The following is a 16,632-nucleotide window of genomic DNA, read 5'->3' on the forward strand; positions in this document are numbered from 1 at the left end:
AATCTTTCTGCAAGTTGTTTTTGAGTTTGACACGCATCTTCATCCAATAGTGCTTGTAATTGTTGGTCTTCAAACTTTTTCGGTTGACTTGGATGTTCTTTGTGTTTCACATCGGAATCATCACTTTTAAAGCGTTTAAACCAGCGTTCACAAGTATCTTGAGATGGGTACTCACCATAAGCTTCCCGAAGTATACGGTAACTTTTTCTTCAAAGTAAAGTAATGAATTAAAACTTCCCGCAAATGCTCTCTTTTGGCACGAAATTCCACATTTTTAAGCATAAAAATATCTATGATGTTAACACCTTCAGCAAATTTGACATAGGAAGTTTTAAAGCTTGCTGTCAATACAACAAAATAGCATATATATCAAATCGCATATATATCAACATATGTGTAACTCCATCTATTGAAAAAATTCCGCATTATTAACTGGTACACCTAGTATGTATGTTTTCTTAATCCCTCTCTTGGGATCTTGTAGTTTTTTTCCTTATTTGCCTACTTATTTATGTTTCATTTATTTTATTTAGGTAAAGCTACTTCCTCTTCTAATCCAAGCAGCCCAGCTCCAGACTGGTATAAAGATTTTGTTACAGATGCTGATGCTGAGATTTTAGAGCATTCTGGCAAAATGGTACTTCTCTTTGAAATTCTTCGAATGGCAGAGGAAATTGGGGATAAAGTGTAAGTTCTTTCCTATTCTTTATACAAATGAACTTTTTATAAGCTTTCTATTGTTTCAACGGCTTATTTGAAGAAAAATGTGTTTTCTTCCTTTCCAAAAATGTCATTTACTTTGGTTACTATAGTGATAGACAAGTATCTTCCATTTAAGCCACTAGTTCTTTTTTTTTTAATATATTTTTATTGATTTCTGAGAGGAAGGGAGAGGGATAGAGAGATAGAAACATCAGTGATGAGAGAGAATCATTGATTGGCTGCCTCCTGCACGCCCCCTACTGGGGATCGAGCCCACAACTCAGGCATGTGCTCTTGATCCGAATCGAACCCGGGACCCTTCAGTCCGCAGCCGATGCTCTATCCACTGAGCAAAACCGGCTAGGGCTCCACATATATAATTACATATTGTTTTTGTGATTAATCACTATGCTTTAATTATGTTCAATTTGTAACAATGAAAATACATCCTGCATATCAGATATTTACATTATGATTCATAACAGTAGCAAAATTACAGTTATGAAGTAGCAATGAAAATAATTTTATGGTTGGGGGTCACCACAACATGAGGAACTGTATTAAAGGGTCGCAGCATTAGGAAGGTTAAGAACCACTGGACTAGTGCATATTCTGGTTATTTCTTTAGTACTGTTTTTCCCTTCTGGCTATTGCTTCTAAAATTTATTTTATTAATGCAAGCCTCTAGTTGATATCTATATGTTATCATCTTCAAAACCATTTTCCAATCCATGCAATGTGGCTTTTACCCTGTCATTTTACTGAGCTTTTTCCCACCTAAAGTCACTTAGTGACATTTTAATCCCCATATCTAGTGGACACTTCTAGTCTTTATTTCACCTCTTTGATGATTCTTTTTATAATTTCTCCTTTGTATTTTGTTCCTGTTTGTTTTATTTATAGCATTTGTGCCCTCATTTCCTTCCCTGCATCCTGTCCCCAGTTTCATCCGTAAAATTACTATTTAAAAATGTACTTTCATAGTTTTGAACCAGGCTTATTGTTTAGGCTGTTATAAGGTCCCCACATTTTATTACGAAATATTTAAAAATTATATTTGTGATGTTTTTAATAACAGTTAACATAAGGCTAAAAATAAGTCATCTTTGGCATTAGTCAAAGATGACTCCCAGACTTCCAGCCTAAGTGGCTCGTGGATTACAGTGTTATTTACTAAAATGGACAATATTAGGGTAGAACTTAATTCACAAGTGACAGTAAATCGAGTTTTGCTCTAGCTATATTATGTTTGAGTGGCCTATTAGATATCCAGGAGAGATGTCAAGTAGAAAGTGTCTATTAGAGTTCAGAGTTTCTGAAAGGTAAGGAGAGATTATTGCTCTAAACATGCTCATGATTTTTTCTACTATCAACTTCTGTAGATTAAAATTAATTTTTATTTGGGTACCATACAAGAATTTTAAGAGTGTACACATGATTATAGTGGTCTCTGAATTTCCTAATCAATGCAAGAATTTCTTCTACCATGTTCATCATAGATATTCTCCTACTTTTTCCTGCAATAGAATATTTACCATCTTATAACGCTACCTATAGTTGAATACTTCACATTGTTAGAAAATGTATCCTTGTCTTTTTTTAAAAATATGTGTTTTTTTTATTTCAAAGAAGAATGGAGAGGGAGAGAGAGAGAGAGAAACATAAATGAGGAGAGAGAATCATTGATTGGCTGCCTCCTGCACACCCCCACTGGGGATCGAGTCTGCAACCCAGGCATGTGCCCTTGTTCGGAATCGAACCCGGGACTCTTCAGTCCACAGGCCGATGCTGTATCCACTGAACCAAACTGGCTAGGGCTGTATCCATATCTTTATACACTATTCCTATAGCTCTTTCCCCTCTGGTCTAAAACAAAATATATCTACTGCTTTTTTTACACTGTTGTTAATGATATTTTTTTTTTAGTTATAAACCCAACTGATAGATGTCATCAGTATTAAGACTATAAAACTATGCATTTCCAGAATTGTGATTACCACTATTCTTTATCTGTCCAACATTTCATTATGGAAGTTTTCAAACATAATTAAAAGTGGTAAGAATTTTATAGTGCATTCCCATATATCTGTCACCAAGAATTGATACTATATTCTATAGTTACTATATTTTCTTTATTACACACCTATTTGCCTATCCATCCCTCCATTGATCTTATTTTCCTGATGCCTTTTAAAGTAGGTTACAGACATCAGTACTATTTCAATTGTCTTATCTTCAAATAGTGGTAGTTTTATCACTCTTGTGAATTTTATAGTTTCTCCTCTCAGTTCATTGGTCATTTTTTGTGTGGCATAATTTCAGTCCTGACCACATGGTTTTTAAGTACCCATCTCAAATATGGTTGCAGTAAACAAAACACTCAGCTTAGTTTTTATTAACACAGAGTTTTAGCCCTGGCTGGTTTGGGTCAGTGGTTATAGCATCGGCCCATGGACCAAAGGGTCTCGGGTTCAACTCCTGGTCAAGGCACATACATCCGTTGTAGCTTTGACCCCCGGCCCTGGTCGGGGCTCCTGCGGAAGGCAGCCAATCAGTGTGTCTCTCACATCAGTGTTTCTCTTTTTCTCTCCCTTTCACTCTCTAAAAATCAATGGAAAAAGTATCCTCGGGTGAGGATTAAAAACAAAACAAAAACAAAAGTGCACGCACACGCACACACACACACACACACACACACACACACACACGCACACACGCACACACACACAAAACCCCATAGAGCTTTAGTGAGGCTGGTTCTTGTTTATTCTGGGCCCTATACATATATTCATGCAGTCCTATAGAGAGGTTTTCCAACTTTGGGGAAGGAAGACATTTTACTCTAGCCTTGCAGTTTCTTTTAGCTGGTCTAATAATCAGCATTAGACAGATTTAGAAAAAATAACCAAGTTTAATTACATATTGCATGTATGGGAACCCCAACATATATTACAGAATAAGAGATTCCACATACAAGAGAGGTTTACAGACAGAAAATTAATATGAGGTATCTATGATATCCTGACTAAAGTAGGGTAAAATGCCCTGACATTTCAGAAGGAGGATAATTTTCAAGATAGGAGCAAGTGTTTAGTAAATATGTTTGCCCTGTCCTATAAATAGGTCATAAAAAGTTATTTCTGGTAAAAGTTTCTCTTGTGCCTTCAGCGTCTCAATTACCTTTAGCTCAAAATAGTCCACATTCCAAAGTAGCATATCTTGGAGAGGCCCTTTACAACCTCTAAATAACTGCTGATTCATGTTGAAACCTGTGATCAGTGAAGACATTAAAAAAAAAAAGCTGCTGTTAAATCAGATTTCCCTATTTTCTATTTGTGCAGTTGACTGTTGACCCCAATACAGGGTGGGGCAAAAGTAAGTTTACAGTTTTTCTTACGAAAAATAATATAATAATTAATAAATAATACAAATCAAAGGACTTGTATACATGCATATAAGCCTAACAAATGGACACAGACACCAGGGGGGTGAGGGCATGAGTGTGGGGGTGGGGGAGCAATTGTGGGATAAAGACACATATGTAATACCTTAATCAATAAAAATAAATAAATAAATAATACAAGTTTAAATTTTGCTTAGCATACTCACAACTGTAAACCTACTTTTGCCCCATCCTGTAGAAACTTGATATTTCTACAGGATGAGAAAGAAATGAGTTTTAGTGATTTTAGCCAGTGATATGTTGATAAATGTTTAGCCGATTCTTCAAATGAACAAATGAAAAAATTATATATATTAGAGCAGTGATGGCGAACCTTTTGAGCTCGGCGTGTCAGCATTTGGAAAAACCCTAACAACTCTGGTGCCATGTCACATATAGAAATTTTTTGATATTTGCAACCATAGTAAAACAAAGATTTATATTTTTGATATCTATTTTATATATTTAAATGCCATTTAACAAAGAAAAATCAACCAGAAAAATGAGTTCGCGTGTCACCTCTGACACACGTGTCATAGGTTCGCCATCACTGTATTAGAGACAGCAAAGAAGCAAAAAAAAAAAAGTCCTGATTTGTAACATTTGCTGATTTTCATGGTATAAATGCTCCCACCGTGGCCAATTCAAATCACCAACATGATGTCAGAGGTGGGAAGAAATATTAATAATCCACTTTAATGTTTCAAACTAGTTACAACCAACTCTAGTACACCACTAATTTCAGCTCAGCCCTTCTGGTTAATCCATTTTCTATCATTTAAATATTAAATTTTGATTGAATCTTTATTTCCAGATTTTTTATATGAGTGAATTTGTTAAGTGTTGTCTGTATATTTTCACATGGGTCATTTATAAAATAGACAAAGCCAAAATAGTTTATATAAGTATGAAAATTATTACTAATCAGGACAATAGTTATTCATGTTGTCTGCTACTAGAAAAGGTTAACAGAGATAACCATTAGTTTCTAGTCACTTGGTCCTAATAACTACCTTTTTCATATTGAGACTTACCTGAACTTAGTGGTTCCCAGAACCAGCCTTAATGCTGACTCAAGTCGACAGCTTTCCCCAATAGTAGCCCAAATTCCAGATTAATTCCCATTAAATAATTAATATGTCTAAGAGTTTAAGTTTCCCAGTTATAGAAACTTAATTTGTAGTTCAGAAAGAATTGATTCAAAAAAGTTTCTGATTTGGGGAAAGATAACTAATCTATTGAGGGATCAAGGTATAGCCCTGATAATTTACACTGAGCACCAGGAGTCAATTCATTTACTTCCCAGTATTCTAGGAGTACCAACTGGTAGACACTAGACCAGGGGTGGGCAAACTTTTCGACTCGAGGTCCACAATGGGTTCTTAAACTGGACCAGAGGGCCGGAACAAAAGCATGGATGGAGTGTTTGTGTGAACTAATACAAATTCAAAGTAAACATCATTACATAAAAGGGTACGGTCTTTTTTTTTTTTTAGTTTTATTCATTTCAAACGGGCCGGATCCGGCCCGCGGGCCGTAGTTTGCCCACGGCTGCACTAGACTCTCAAAGTGCAGAGGAAGCCATATAATAACCAATGCATATGTTGTTCACTCTTCTTTTTATTTCTATTAAAGTTGAAAACAACTAGCAGTGAGAGTGAGACATCTTCCATAAGCACCTCTCTCTCCTACAATACATCTTTCAAAATTAAAACAAAAAAATATGCTTGCTACAGGTATCTAGTTTCTCGGATACTGACCTACTCTGTTTGCCTTATATAAGGGAGAAAATGAGCGCTCCTATATTTTTTCTAGTGTTTTTTTTTTCTTCACTTCCAGGTGTGTAATTATGTCCAGTTCTCACCAATTGGATAGATCAGAGCAGTGGTTTTCAAGCTATTTCTCAGAGGCTTTGTAAATTGATGACCTAGAGCAGGGGGTGAGGGGCCATTAACACTTTAACTCCTCCAACAATGCCTAAAACACCTTGCTTTTATATTATTTTTATTTTAGCACTGCATAAGACTTTATGTGAATGAATAGTCTTCATGGCTAAACGGAGTACAAGAAATACTGGGATAGAGAATCAGTAATTTGCAGACATTTATTTATTTATTTTTAATATATTTTTATTGATTTCAGAGAGGAAGGGAGGGGGAGAGAGAGAGAGAGAATCATCAATGATGAGAGAGAATCATTGATTGGCTGCTCTTGCACGCCCTCTACTGGGGATCGAGCCAGCAACCTGGGCATGTGCCCTAGACCACAATTGAACCTGGGACCCTTTAGTCCGCAGGCTAACACTCTATCCACTGAGCCAAACCAGCTAGGGCTCAGCTTGTTAATTTCTACAGAAAACCCTATTGGGGTTTTGATTAGTATCGTGTTGAATTTGCAGATTTATTTAAGAAGTAATATCTTTACTCTATGAATCTTTTAATCTAAGAACACTCATCTGTTTTTTTTAGACTTGTTTTCAGCCAGTCTCTTATATCTCTGGACTTGATTGAAGATTTTCTTGAATTGGCTAGTAGGGAGAAAACAGAAGATAAAGACAAACCTCTTATTTATAAAGGTGAGTTACAAACATTTCTATATCATAAGTTTTAAAAACATTCATTTATATATCTTGTGTAAACTTTCTAACAATAAAAGAAAAAATAGCCAGACCCACAACCCTAATATGTCCGTGTTTTTCTCCACTTTATTCTTAACCTTATCCATATTATTGAGGTCTTTGTTGTTGTAATTTTAACATCAATCATTAAAAACTAGAGGCCCAGTGCACAAAATTCGTGCCTAAACCGTCAGTCGGACATCCCTCTCACAATCCTGGATTGCTGGCTCCTAATCACTCACCTGCCCTGCCTGGTCACCCCTAACTGCCCCCCTGCCAGCCTAAAATGGCCTGGTCGCCCCACACAGCCTGCTTGTTCAGTCATTTGGTCATCTCTCACTAACCCCCCTGCTGGCCTGGTCGCCCCACGCAGCTTGCTTGTTCAGTCGTTTTGTCGTCTCTCACTCTAACCCCCCCAGCCTGGTCATAGACAGCCATCTTGTGAGGGTGTAATGGTCAATTTGCATATTACCTCTTTATTATATAGGATGTTTTAAAAAAGCTTTATTGAGGTATAATTCACATAATGTGCAGTTGAACTGTTATTTAAAATGTACAATTCAAGGTTTTTAGTATATGTACAGAGTTGTGCAACTATCAGCACAGTCAATTTTTGAAAATTTTAATCACCACCAAAGAAACCCTATACCTTTTAACTATGATTGTCCTAGCTCACCCTTCTACCACTTCCATCCCTAGGCAATCACTAATCTATTTTCTATTTTTGTAGATTGATCTATTCTGGACCTATCATATAAATGGATTCATATAATATGTGATCTTTCGTGAATGGCTTCTTTCACATAGCATCTTTACAAGGTTCATTCATGTTATAGCATATGACAGTACTTCATTCATTTTTATGGTCTAATAAAATTTCATTGTATGGATAAAACCCACATTTGATTATCCATTCATTCATTCATAGATATTTAGGCTGTTTTCACCTTTTGGCTATTGTGAATAATGCTGCTATGAACATTCGTGTACAAGTTTTTATGTATTTAAACATCTGTTTTCAATTCTTTAGGATATATACTTAGGAATGGGATTATTGAATTATATAATAATTCTGTGTTTAGTATAATGAGGAACCAGCAAACTGTTTTCCACACTGACTACAATATTTTACATTCCCACAAGCAGTATACAAGGGTTCTAATTTTCCACAGCTTTGCCAACACTTGCTTTCCTTTTTTTTACTTTAAAAGAAAATTATTATTATTATTATTATTATTATTGCGATCCTAGTGGCTATGAAATGGTATCTCACTGTGATTTTTTATATTTTTTAAAATTTGTTTCTGTTAATCCTTATTACCCAGGGATTTTTTAAAAAAAATCTTTATTGTAGAAAGTATTACATAATTCCCCCTTTTCTCCCATTGACCCCTTATACCCATACCAGGCCTACACCACCCTATTGATGTGCTCATGGGTTACGCATATATGCACATGAGGTCTTTGGTTGATATCTACCCAACCTGACCTTCCCTATGAGATTTGACAGTCTGTTCTATGCTTCTGTGTCTCTGGATCTATTTTTTTTCCAACAGTTTATTTTGTTCATTAGATTCCACATATGATTGCAATCATGTGACACTTGTCTTTCTCTGACTGGCTTATTTCGCTTAGCAAAATACTATCCAGGAAAATACTATGGTCCCTCCATGCTGTCTCAAAGGGTAAGAGATCCTTCTTTTTTACTGCTGCATAGCATTCCATGGTATAAATATACAACAACTTTTTTTCTTAATTTTAAAATTTCAATTTTTATTACTTTTACACAAAACAAATTGTGTCGACCATAATTCTGATTGTGACTTCAAAATATAGTTTGTACCTTCTATACTAATTTGGTACAATAGGATGTATAATATTCACAACGGACATTTTATCCATTTGGATTTTTTAAAATTCTTTATTGTTTAAAGTATTACGTATAGTATTACATATGTCTCCTTTTTCCCCCATAGGCCCTCCCCCACCCTCAGCACATACCCCTACTCCCCTAGTGTCTGTGTCCATTGGTTATGCTTATATGCATGTATACAAGACCTTTGGTTGATCTCTTACCACCCCTCCCCCTCCCCCGGCTTCCCTCTGAGGATTGATGGACTGTTTGATGCTTCTGTGTCTCTGGATCTATTTTTGTTCATCAGTTTATGTTGTTCCTTATATTCCACAAATGAGTGATATCATGTGATATTTTTCTTTCTCCGATTGGCTTATTTTGCTTAGCATAATGCTCTCCAGGTCCATCCATGCTGTTGCAAATGGTAAAGAGTTCTTTCTTTTTTACAGCAGCATAGTGTTCCATTGTGTTTATGTACCACAGTTTTTTAATCCACTCATCTGTTGATGGGCACTTAAGTTGTTTCCAAATCTTGGCTATTGTAAATTGTGCTGCTTGCTGTGAACATAGGGGTGCATATATTCTTTCTGATGTGTGTTTTGGGTTTCTTAGGATATATTCCTAGAAGTGGGATCACTGGGTCAAATGGCAGTTCCATATTTAATTTTTTGAGGAAACTCCATACTGTTTTCCATAAAGGCTGCACCAATCTGCATTCCTACCAGCAGTGTACTAGAGTTCCCTTTTCTCCACATCCTCACCAGCACTTTTCATTTGTAGTTTTGTTAATGGTAGCCATTGTGACAAGTGTGAGGTGATAATCTCATTGTTTTAATTTGCATCTGATGATCATTGACATTAAACATTTTTCATAATGTCTCTTGGCCATCTGCTTGTCCTCTTTGGAGAAGTGTTTGTGTAGGTCCTTTGCCCACTTTTTTAAAAATACATTTTTACTGATTTTTTACAGAGAGGAAGGGAGAGGGATAGAGAGTTAGAAACATCCATCAGCTGCCTCCTGCACACCCCCTACTGGGGATGTGCTCTCAACCAAAGTACATGCCCTTGACTGGAATCTGATAGATTGCTTGCCTCTTTTTATTTAGTTTTTTCCTCCTGTTATTTTGTCCTGTTCTTTCATTTGGGACATCTTTCTCTGTGTCCCCATTTTGGCTAACTCCCTGTGTTTCTTTCTATGTATTAGGTAGATCTGTTATATCTCTAAGTCTTGGCAGGGTGACTCTATATAATGGATGTTTTGTGAGGCCCAGTGTTGCTATCTCACTTGAGCCAGATGCTCCAAGGGTATTCCTTGTATGGATTTTGTGTGCCTTCCTGTTGTTATCAAGCCTTGATTGCTGTTGGCAGGTCTGTATCTGGGATTGATCCTTATGCTGACTGGCAGTGAGGACTGGCTTTGACTACAGTGGATGAGCTATTGTGTGGGGGCTGACTCCATGGAGGGGGACATGCTTTATTGGTGCTGTGGTGCTCTGGTGCTTGCCGAGTTGGTTTTTTGGTTGTGTCATTATTGTAGGCAATGGGTGGTGCTCTGGTGTTGTCTAAAGTCAGTTACCAGGTATGTTCGTTCTGGTGCCTCTTGGGATGGGCTCTAGCGCAGGCCAAGTTTATCTGCTGCCTGTGCCTGGCCTTGGGCCACATGGTGGCAACTACAAAGTGATCTGTGGTTGTTAGCTGTCTGTGCTGTGTTTGAGGCACCTGGAAGATAGAGAGTTAGAAACATCCATCAGCTGCCTCCTGCACACCCCCTACTGGGGATGTGCTCTCAACCAAAGTACATGCCCTTGACTGGAATCTGATAGATTGCTTGCCTCTTTTTATTTAGTTTTTTCCTCCTGTTATTTTGTCCTGTTCTTTCATTTGGGACATCTTTCTCTGTGTCCCCATTTTGGCTAACTCCCTGTGTTTCTTTCTATGTATTAGGTAGATCTGTTATATCTCTAAGTCTTGGCAGGGTGACTCTATATAATGGATGTTTTGTGAGGCCCAGTGTTGCTATCTCACTTGAGCCAGATGCTCCAAGGGTATTCCTTGTATGGATTTTGTGTGCCTTCCTGTTGTTATCAAGCCTTGATTGCTGTTGGCAGGTCTGTATCTGGGATTGATCCTTATGCTGACTGGCAGTGAGGACTGGCTTTGACTACAGTGGATGAGCTATTGTGTGGGGGCTGACTCCATGGAGGGGGACATGCTTTATTGGTGCTGTGGTGCTCTGGTGCTTGCCGAGTTGGTTTTTTGGTTGTGTCATTATTGTAGGCAATGGGTGGTGCTCTGGTGTTGTCTAAAGTCAGTTACCAGGTATGTTCGTTCTGGTGCCTCTTGGGATGGGCTCTAGCGCAGGCCAAGTTTATCTGCTGCCTGTGCCTGGCCTTGGGCCACATGGTGGCAACTACAAAGTGATCTGTGGTTGTTAGCTGTCTGTGCTGTGTTTGAGGCACCTGGAAGAGGCTTTGCTGTGAAACTAAGATAGTTGTCACTATGCCTGGCTTGGGGCCACTTACCAAGAGGTACAGGGTTTTCCAAGGCTCCCCCCTCCCGTTGCTTGTTTTGAGTCTATAGATTTTTGATAGATTTTAGGAAAGTCTGTAGCATAGGTGGAAGCCAGCCACTTGTGTTAATAGCTATTGAAAAGGTTCTGGCACGTGGGCTAGTTTGGTGGGAGTGGTGTCACGGGGAATTATGACACCACTTTCATTTGGGACATCTTTCTCTGTCTCCCCATTTTGGCTCACTCCCTGTGGTTTTTTTAATGTAGTAGGTAGGTCTGCTGTGTCTCCAAGTCTTGGCAGGGTGACTCTATGTAATGGATATTTTGTGAGGCCCAGTGTTGCTATCTCCCTTGTCACTTGAGCCAGATGAGGTGGGGCGAGCAGTGTTAGATTAATGGAGACTAAGGTTTGGCACTAGCCTTTGCCTGCAGACTGTGTGAGGGGAAGGATCAAAAAAGGAGAGTTTCCCCTCCAGAAAATTTCGTTCCTTTCTGAATGTCCCCGGTGCTTTTTTTTGCCTGCTGTCACTTCACTGGAACTTAGCGAGTTTTTGTGAGTCTCTGTGTGGGCCCTTTAAGAGGACACCTGGGTCTGCAGCAGCCCTCTGTCTCAATTGGATGGAATTCTCATTGATTTTCAGGCAGACATTGTGGAGACTCCTCTTCCTGGCACTGGCGCTCTGAGCTAGAGTGCTCAGTGTGGGGCTGGCACCTTTTGTTTCTCAGGTATTACCTCCGCAGCAGATATAGGCCTCCTGATGTAACTGGCACGTGTGGGTGTGGGTCCAGCCCACTTTGCCTCTCTGCCCCCTCCTACCAGTAAGGACGTGGCTTCTTCTTTATGTCCTTAGTTATAGGAATTTTGTTTAGCTAGACTGGAGATAGTTTTGAAGGGTAGTTTTCTATAATTTAGTTGTAATTTTGATGCTGTTGTGGGAGGAAACCAACAATGTTTTCCTACTCTGCCATCTTGACCAGAACTATAAGTATGTTTTTCTATTATAACTGTGCATTAGGTTTGTTAGTTAGATTTTATATTCTGACAATGCTTCATTATCTTAAAGGGTATATTACAAAAAAAGTTATATCAATTTACTCTACAATCATGAAAAAGTAGCAAAATGCCCATATTACTGTATACCTGTAGTACTATAACTACATTTTCTTCATCTTTCATGGGTAAGAACGGTTGTTTTTGTTTAATTTAAAATTTGTTTAATTTATATTTTTTATTTTGATAAGGTTGAATATTTTTCCATATGCTTACTAGTTCATATCTAATTTTATAAATTACCTTCAGTAAATACTTGTTTTTATATTTTTTTATTGATTTTAGAGAGGAAGGGAGAGGGATAGAAACATCAGTGATGAGAGAGAATCATTGATCAGCTGCCTCCTGCACATCCCCTCCCCATTAGAGATCAAACCCACAACCTGGGCATGTGCCCCGACCGGGAGTTGAACCAGAACCATGATCTCTTGATTCATAGGTCATCACTCAACCACTGAGCCATACCAGCCAGGCCAGCAAATATTTTTTTTAACCATCAATTAGTTCAGTTTATCTTTTGAGTATCTACTACTACTGCTGCTGCTGCTGCTACTGCTATTATTACTACTACTATGACTATTAGTACTGTGTTTTGGGTACTGAACTAGGTTCAAGGTGTATTATAGAAAATCATGTTATAGAGAGGGATCATACACATATATGTGCCATAATGGAGATAGATATAATTAGCTATGGAATCTTGGGTGATAATATTAAGTACCCAATAAATTTAATTACTATGTGACAGGTACTGTTTGAAGAGGTCTTTTTTATATTAATTCATTTAATAAGCAGTAATACTATGCAATAGGTACACTTGTTATCTCCCATTTTTAAAGATAAAAAACTGAGGCACAACGAGTTTAATTACTTTGCCTTAAGTGAAAATGCTAGTAAATGATGAAACTGTGATTTAAACTCAGGACATCTGACTCCAAAGTGTATATTTTTATTGCTAACCTATACTGACTATATCACAGTTTTTATTTATTGTATTCACAAAAGTGATGGTAAAATTGTTCATTTGTGATATGGAAAGGTGAGTATCTTGAAATACTTATTAAAATATATATGCTGTTCAGTTATGATTAGCATATTTACTTTAATAATTATCCTGTTGAAATGAACAGTTAATGCAATGTGACTCCCGTCTCTTACATTGCTATCCAACTCAAATTCTTTTTTTCTTTGATGTGTATGCCTTTTTTTTTTTTTCCAGTTGAAAGATAATAGCCCTGGCCGGTTTGGTTTGACTCAGTGGATAGAGCATCGGCCTGCGGACCAAAGGGTCCCAGGTTCAATTCCCCAAAGGGTCCCGGGTGCGATTTCCCAAAGGGTCCTGGGTTCAATTCCAGTCAAGGGCACGTACCTCCGTTGCAGGCTCCTCCCTGTCTTGGTCCCTGGTCAGGGTGCATGCAGGAGGCAACCATCAATGTGTTTCTTTCACATCGATATTTCTTTCTGTCTTTCCCTTTCTCTTTCACTATCTCTAAAAATCAATGGAAAAATATCCTTGGGTGAGGATTAAGAAAAAAGATATAAACTTAAATAAACAAATTGACTTTCTTAACCATTACTGAATTTTTATTAAGGAAATTCTAGGTTATTAATATAGGTGAAGATATAAGAAAAAAACAAAAAAGATATAGGTAAGTAATAAACATGTCAATATATAAATCTTCATGTTGCCAACTTGTTTTTATGTTAAGACTCTAGGATATGATGTCAATTTTTCTCGAGGTGAAATAGTGTTATGTTGAAAGTTAAAGAATTGGAATGGAAATTATGTATGAGAAAATATTAAAATGTCATAAGCATTTAATCCCTTGGTAATTTAGTATCAATGTAAGTACTGGGTAAAATTTCACCTCACTGTACAAAAGGCAATGTGTCTGACCACTGTTTAACTTACAAAGTTGCAATCCTTACACACACACACACACACACACACACACACACACACACGCATACAATTGTCATAAAATAGGAACATATGCCGATATTTGTTGCTAGGCTATAGAATAATTTTGGCACTTAATAGGCATTCAGTAAATATTTGTTCAGTGAATGAGTAATTGTATTATATGCCTCTGTTTTTTATCTTATCAGTATCAACTTGTTAATAAGAAGGGAAAACTTGGATGTTTACACATTCAATAAAAAACAAGCTTCATGGGCATAATGCAACTTAACATTTTCTTTTGACAGTTTTAAAGGATTCTAATCAAGACAATGTGTTAAGAAATTCACATGTAGATGATATACTTTTTAAAGTATCTTTGTTATTCAATATCTCGTAGAAGGAAATGTGTGGTGAATTTATTTGTAATACAGTGAATTACCCCTTGATTAAAAAATGTGTTTTGATATGCAGATAGAATACAGATAACCAGCTTTTAAACATTCAGCAAGGAAGAAAATATGTTATTACTAGAAGAACAGTATATATCAAATCTCTTTCTTTCTTTCTTGTTAAATTTTCAGGTGAAGGGAAGTGGCTCCGAAATATTGACTATTATCGTTTAGATGGTTCTACTACTGCACAATCAAGGAAAAAATGGGCTGAAGAATTTAATGATGAAACTAATGTGAGGTAGAAAACCTTTTCTGTTTGTGTAGAGTTATTAAAAGTCATTTAAATCTATATACAGTAAAATTCACTCTTTTTAGTGTATACTTCTACAATTTTTGACAATTGCAAGATATAGTCAAGATGTAAAATGCTCTAATCAACCCCTCAAAAAATTCATTCATGGAATCATGCAATTTGTAGCCTTTTGAATATCACTTCTTTCACAAAGCACATGCATTTGAGATTCATCCATATTGTTATATGTGTCCATAGTTTGTTCCTTTTTATTGGGTAATATTTCATTGTATGGATGTATCATAATTTATTTGTACTTGAGAGACATTTAAGTTGTTTCTAGGTTTTGAAATTAAAATTGAAGTTGCTCTAAGTATTCATGTATAAGTTTTTGTGTGATCCATAGATAATTACCCAGTGAAATAAAAATCCAGGAGTGCAGTTCCAGGGTGGTATGGTAAGTTTATGTTTAGCTTTGTAAGAAACAGGCAGTTTTCAAAGTAGTTGTCCAATTTTTCATTTTTACCAGCAATATAAGTGTTCCAGGTGCTCTGCATCCTTGTTAACACTTGGTATTACCGTCTTTTTAAGAAAATTATTTTATCCACTCTACTGGGTAAGTATCTCATGTTACTTTAATTTACATTTCCCTAATGATAATTGATGTTGGACATTTTTTCATGTGCTTATTAGCCATTTTTTATCATCTTTGGTTACAAACATGTTACAGGATTTTAAAGTTAACAAAGTGTTCCTGATCTCTTTATTTATTATAGAAGTTTGAGTCATGACTCTTGAGCAATGTGGGAGTTAGGATCACTGAACCCTCTCCACATTTGAAAATCCACATATAACTTTTGATTCTCCCAAAACGTAGCTACTAATAGCCTACTGTTGGCCGGAAGTGTTACTGATAACACAAAAAGTCAACTGGCACATATTTTGTATATGATATGTATTATATACTGTGTTCTTATAATAAAGTAAGCTAGAGGAAAGAAAATGCTAATAAGAAAATCTTAAGGAAGCAAAAATACACGTAAAAATTCACATATAAGTGGACCCTCACAGTTCAAACCCATGTTTTTCAGAGATCAGCTGGACTTTAAGCCACTGTAGATATCAGGTGTGCTGTATATGTGTTGTTGGTGTTGCTTCTAACTTAGCAATTAACAGACTTGAACTTAATTTGGAAGAATAAAATATACATATACACATACATATAAATATATGCACACACACACATGTGTGTGTGAAAGCGTGGCCTTTAAGAAAAAGATGAAGATATGGAATTAGTTTAATGAGAAGGTGGCTGAGGAATGCCTTCATAAATGTGTTAAATTATGAAAGATATATTGTGTATTATGTTGTGTATGTAAAACTTATGTTACTTCTAGCAGAGTCCTGAACTATACCTAGGGGTAAGGCTAGAGAAATTATAGTTGTGCCATAGGAAGGTATTTAAAATTTATAGAGTCTGGGAGAGCTTACAGAGAAGGGCTTGAGTATAGCAAAGTTTTAAAGCATATGTTTAAACTAGTGGCCCGGTGCACAAAATTTGTGCATGGGGTGAGGGGGGGCTGTCCCTCAGCCTGGCCTGTTCCCTCTCCAATCTGGGACCCCTCGGGGGATGTCCAACTGCCAGTTTAGGCCTGATCCCACAGTGATCCGGCCTAAACTGGCAGTCGGACATCCCTCTTGCAATCCGGAACCACTGGCTCCTAACTGCTCACCTGCCTGCCTGCCTGATCGCCCCTAACCACTCTGCCTGTTGACCTGATCACCCCTAACTGCCTGCCCCTGCCGGACTGATTGCCCCCAACTGCTCCCCCCACTGGCCTGCTCACCTCCAACTGCCACCCCCTGCCG

General features: G+C 37.2%; 1 protein-coding gene across 7 annotated transcripts in view; it reads left to right on the forward strand.

Annotated features, from left to right (window-relative positions):
- Positions 1 to 16,632, forward strand: part of ATRX (alpha thalassemia/mental retardation syndrome X-linked) — a 304,287-nt gene that overhangs the window by 211,561 nt on the left and 76,094 nt on the right. For all 7 annotated transcript variants that reach the window (XM_005877140.2, XM_005877143.2, XM_014548452.1 and 4 more), the window contains 3 exons: positions 534 to 687; positions 6,613 to 6,719; positions 14,661 to 14,769. In XM_005877140.2, coding sequence (XP_005877202.1) covers positions 534 to 687; positions 6,613 to 6,719; positions 14,661 to 14,769 — 370 coding nt within the window. The remainder of the gene's footprint in view (positions 1 to 533; positions 688 to 6,612; positions 6,720 to 14,660; positions 14,770 to 16,632) is intronic.

Source organism: Myotis brandtii, unplaced genomic scaffold (assembly GCF_000412655.1).
Source record: "Myotis brandtii unplaced genomic scaffold, ASM41265v1 scaffold509, whole genome shotgun sequence".
Lineage (NCBI taxonomy): Eukaryota > Metazoa > Chordata > Mammalia > Chiroptera > Vespertilionidae > Myotis > Myotis brandtii.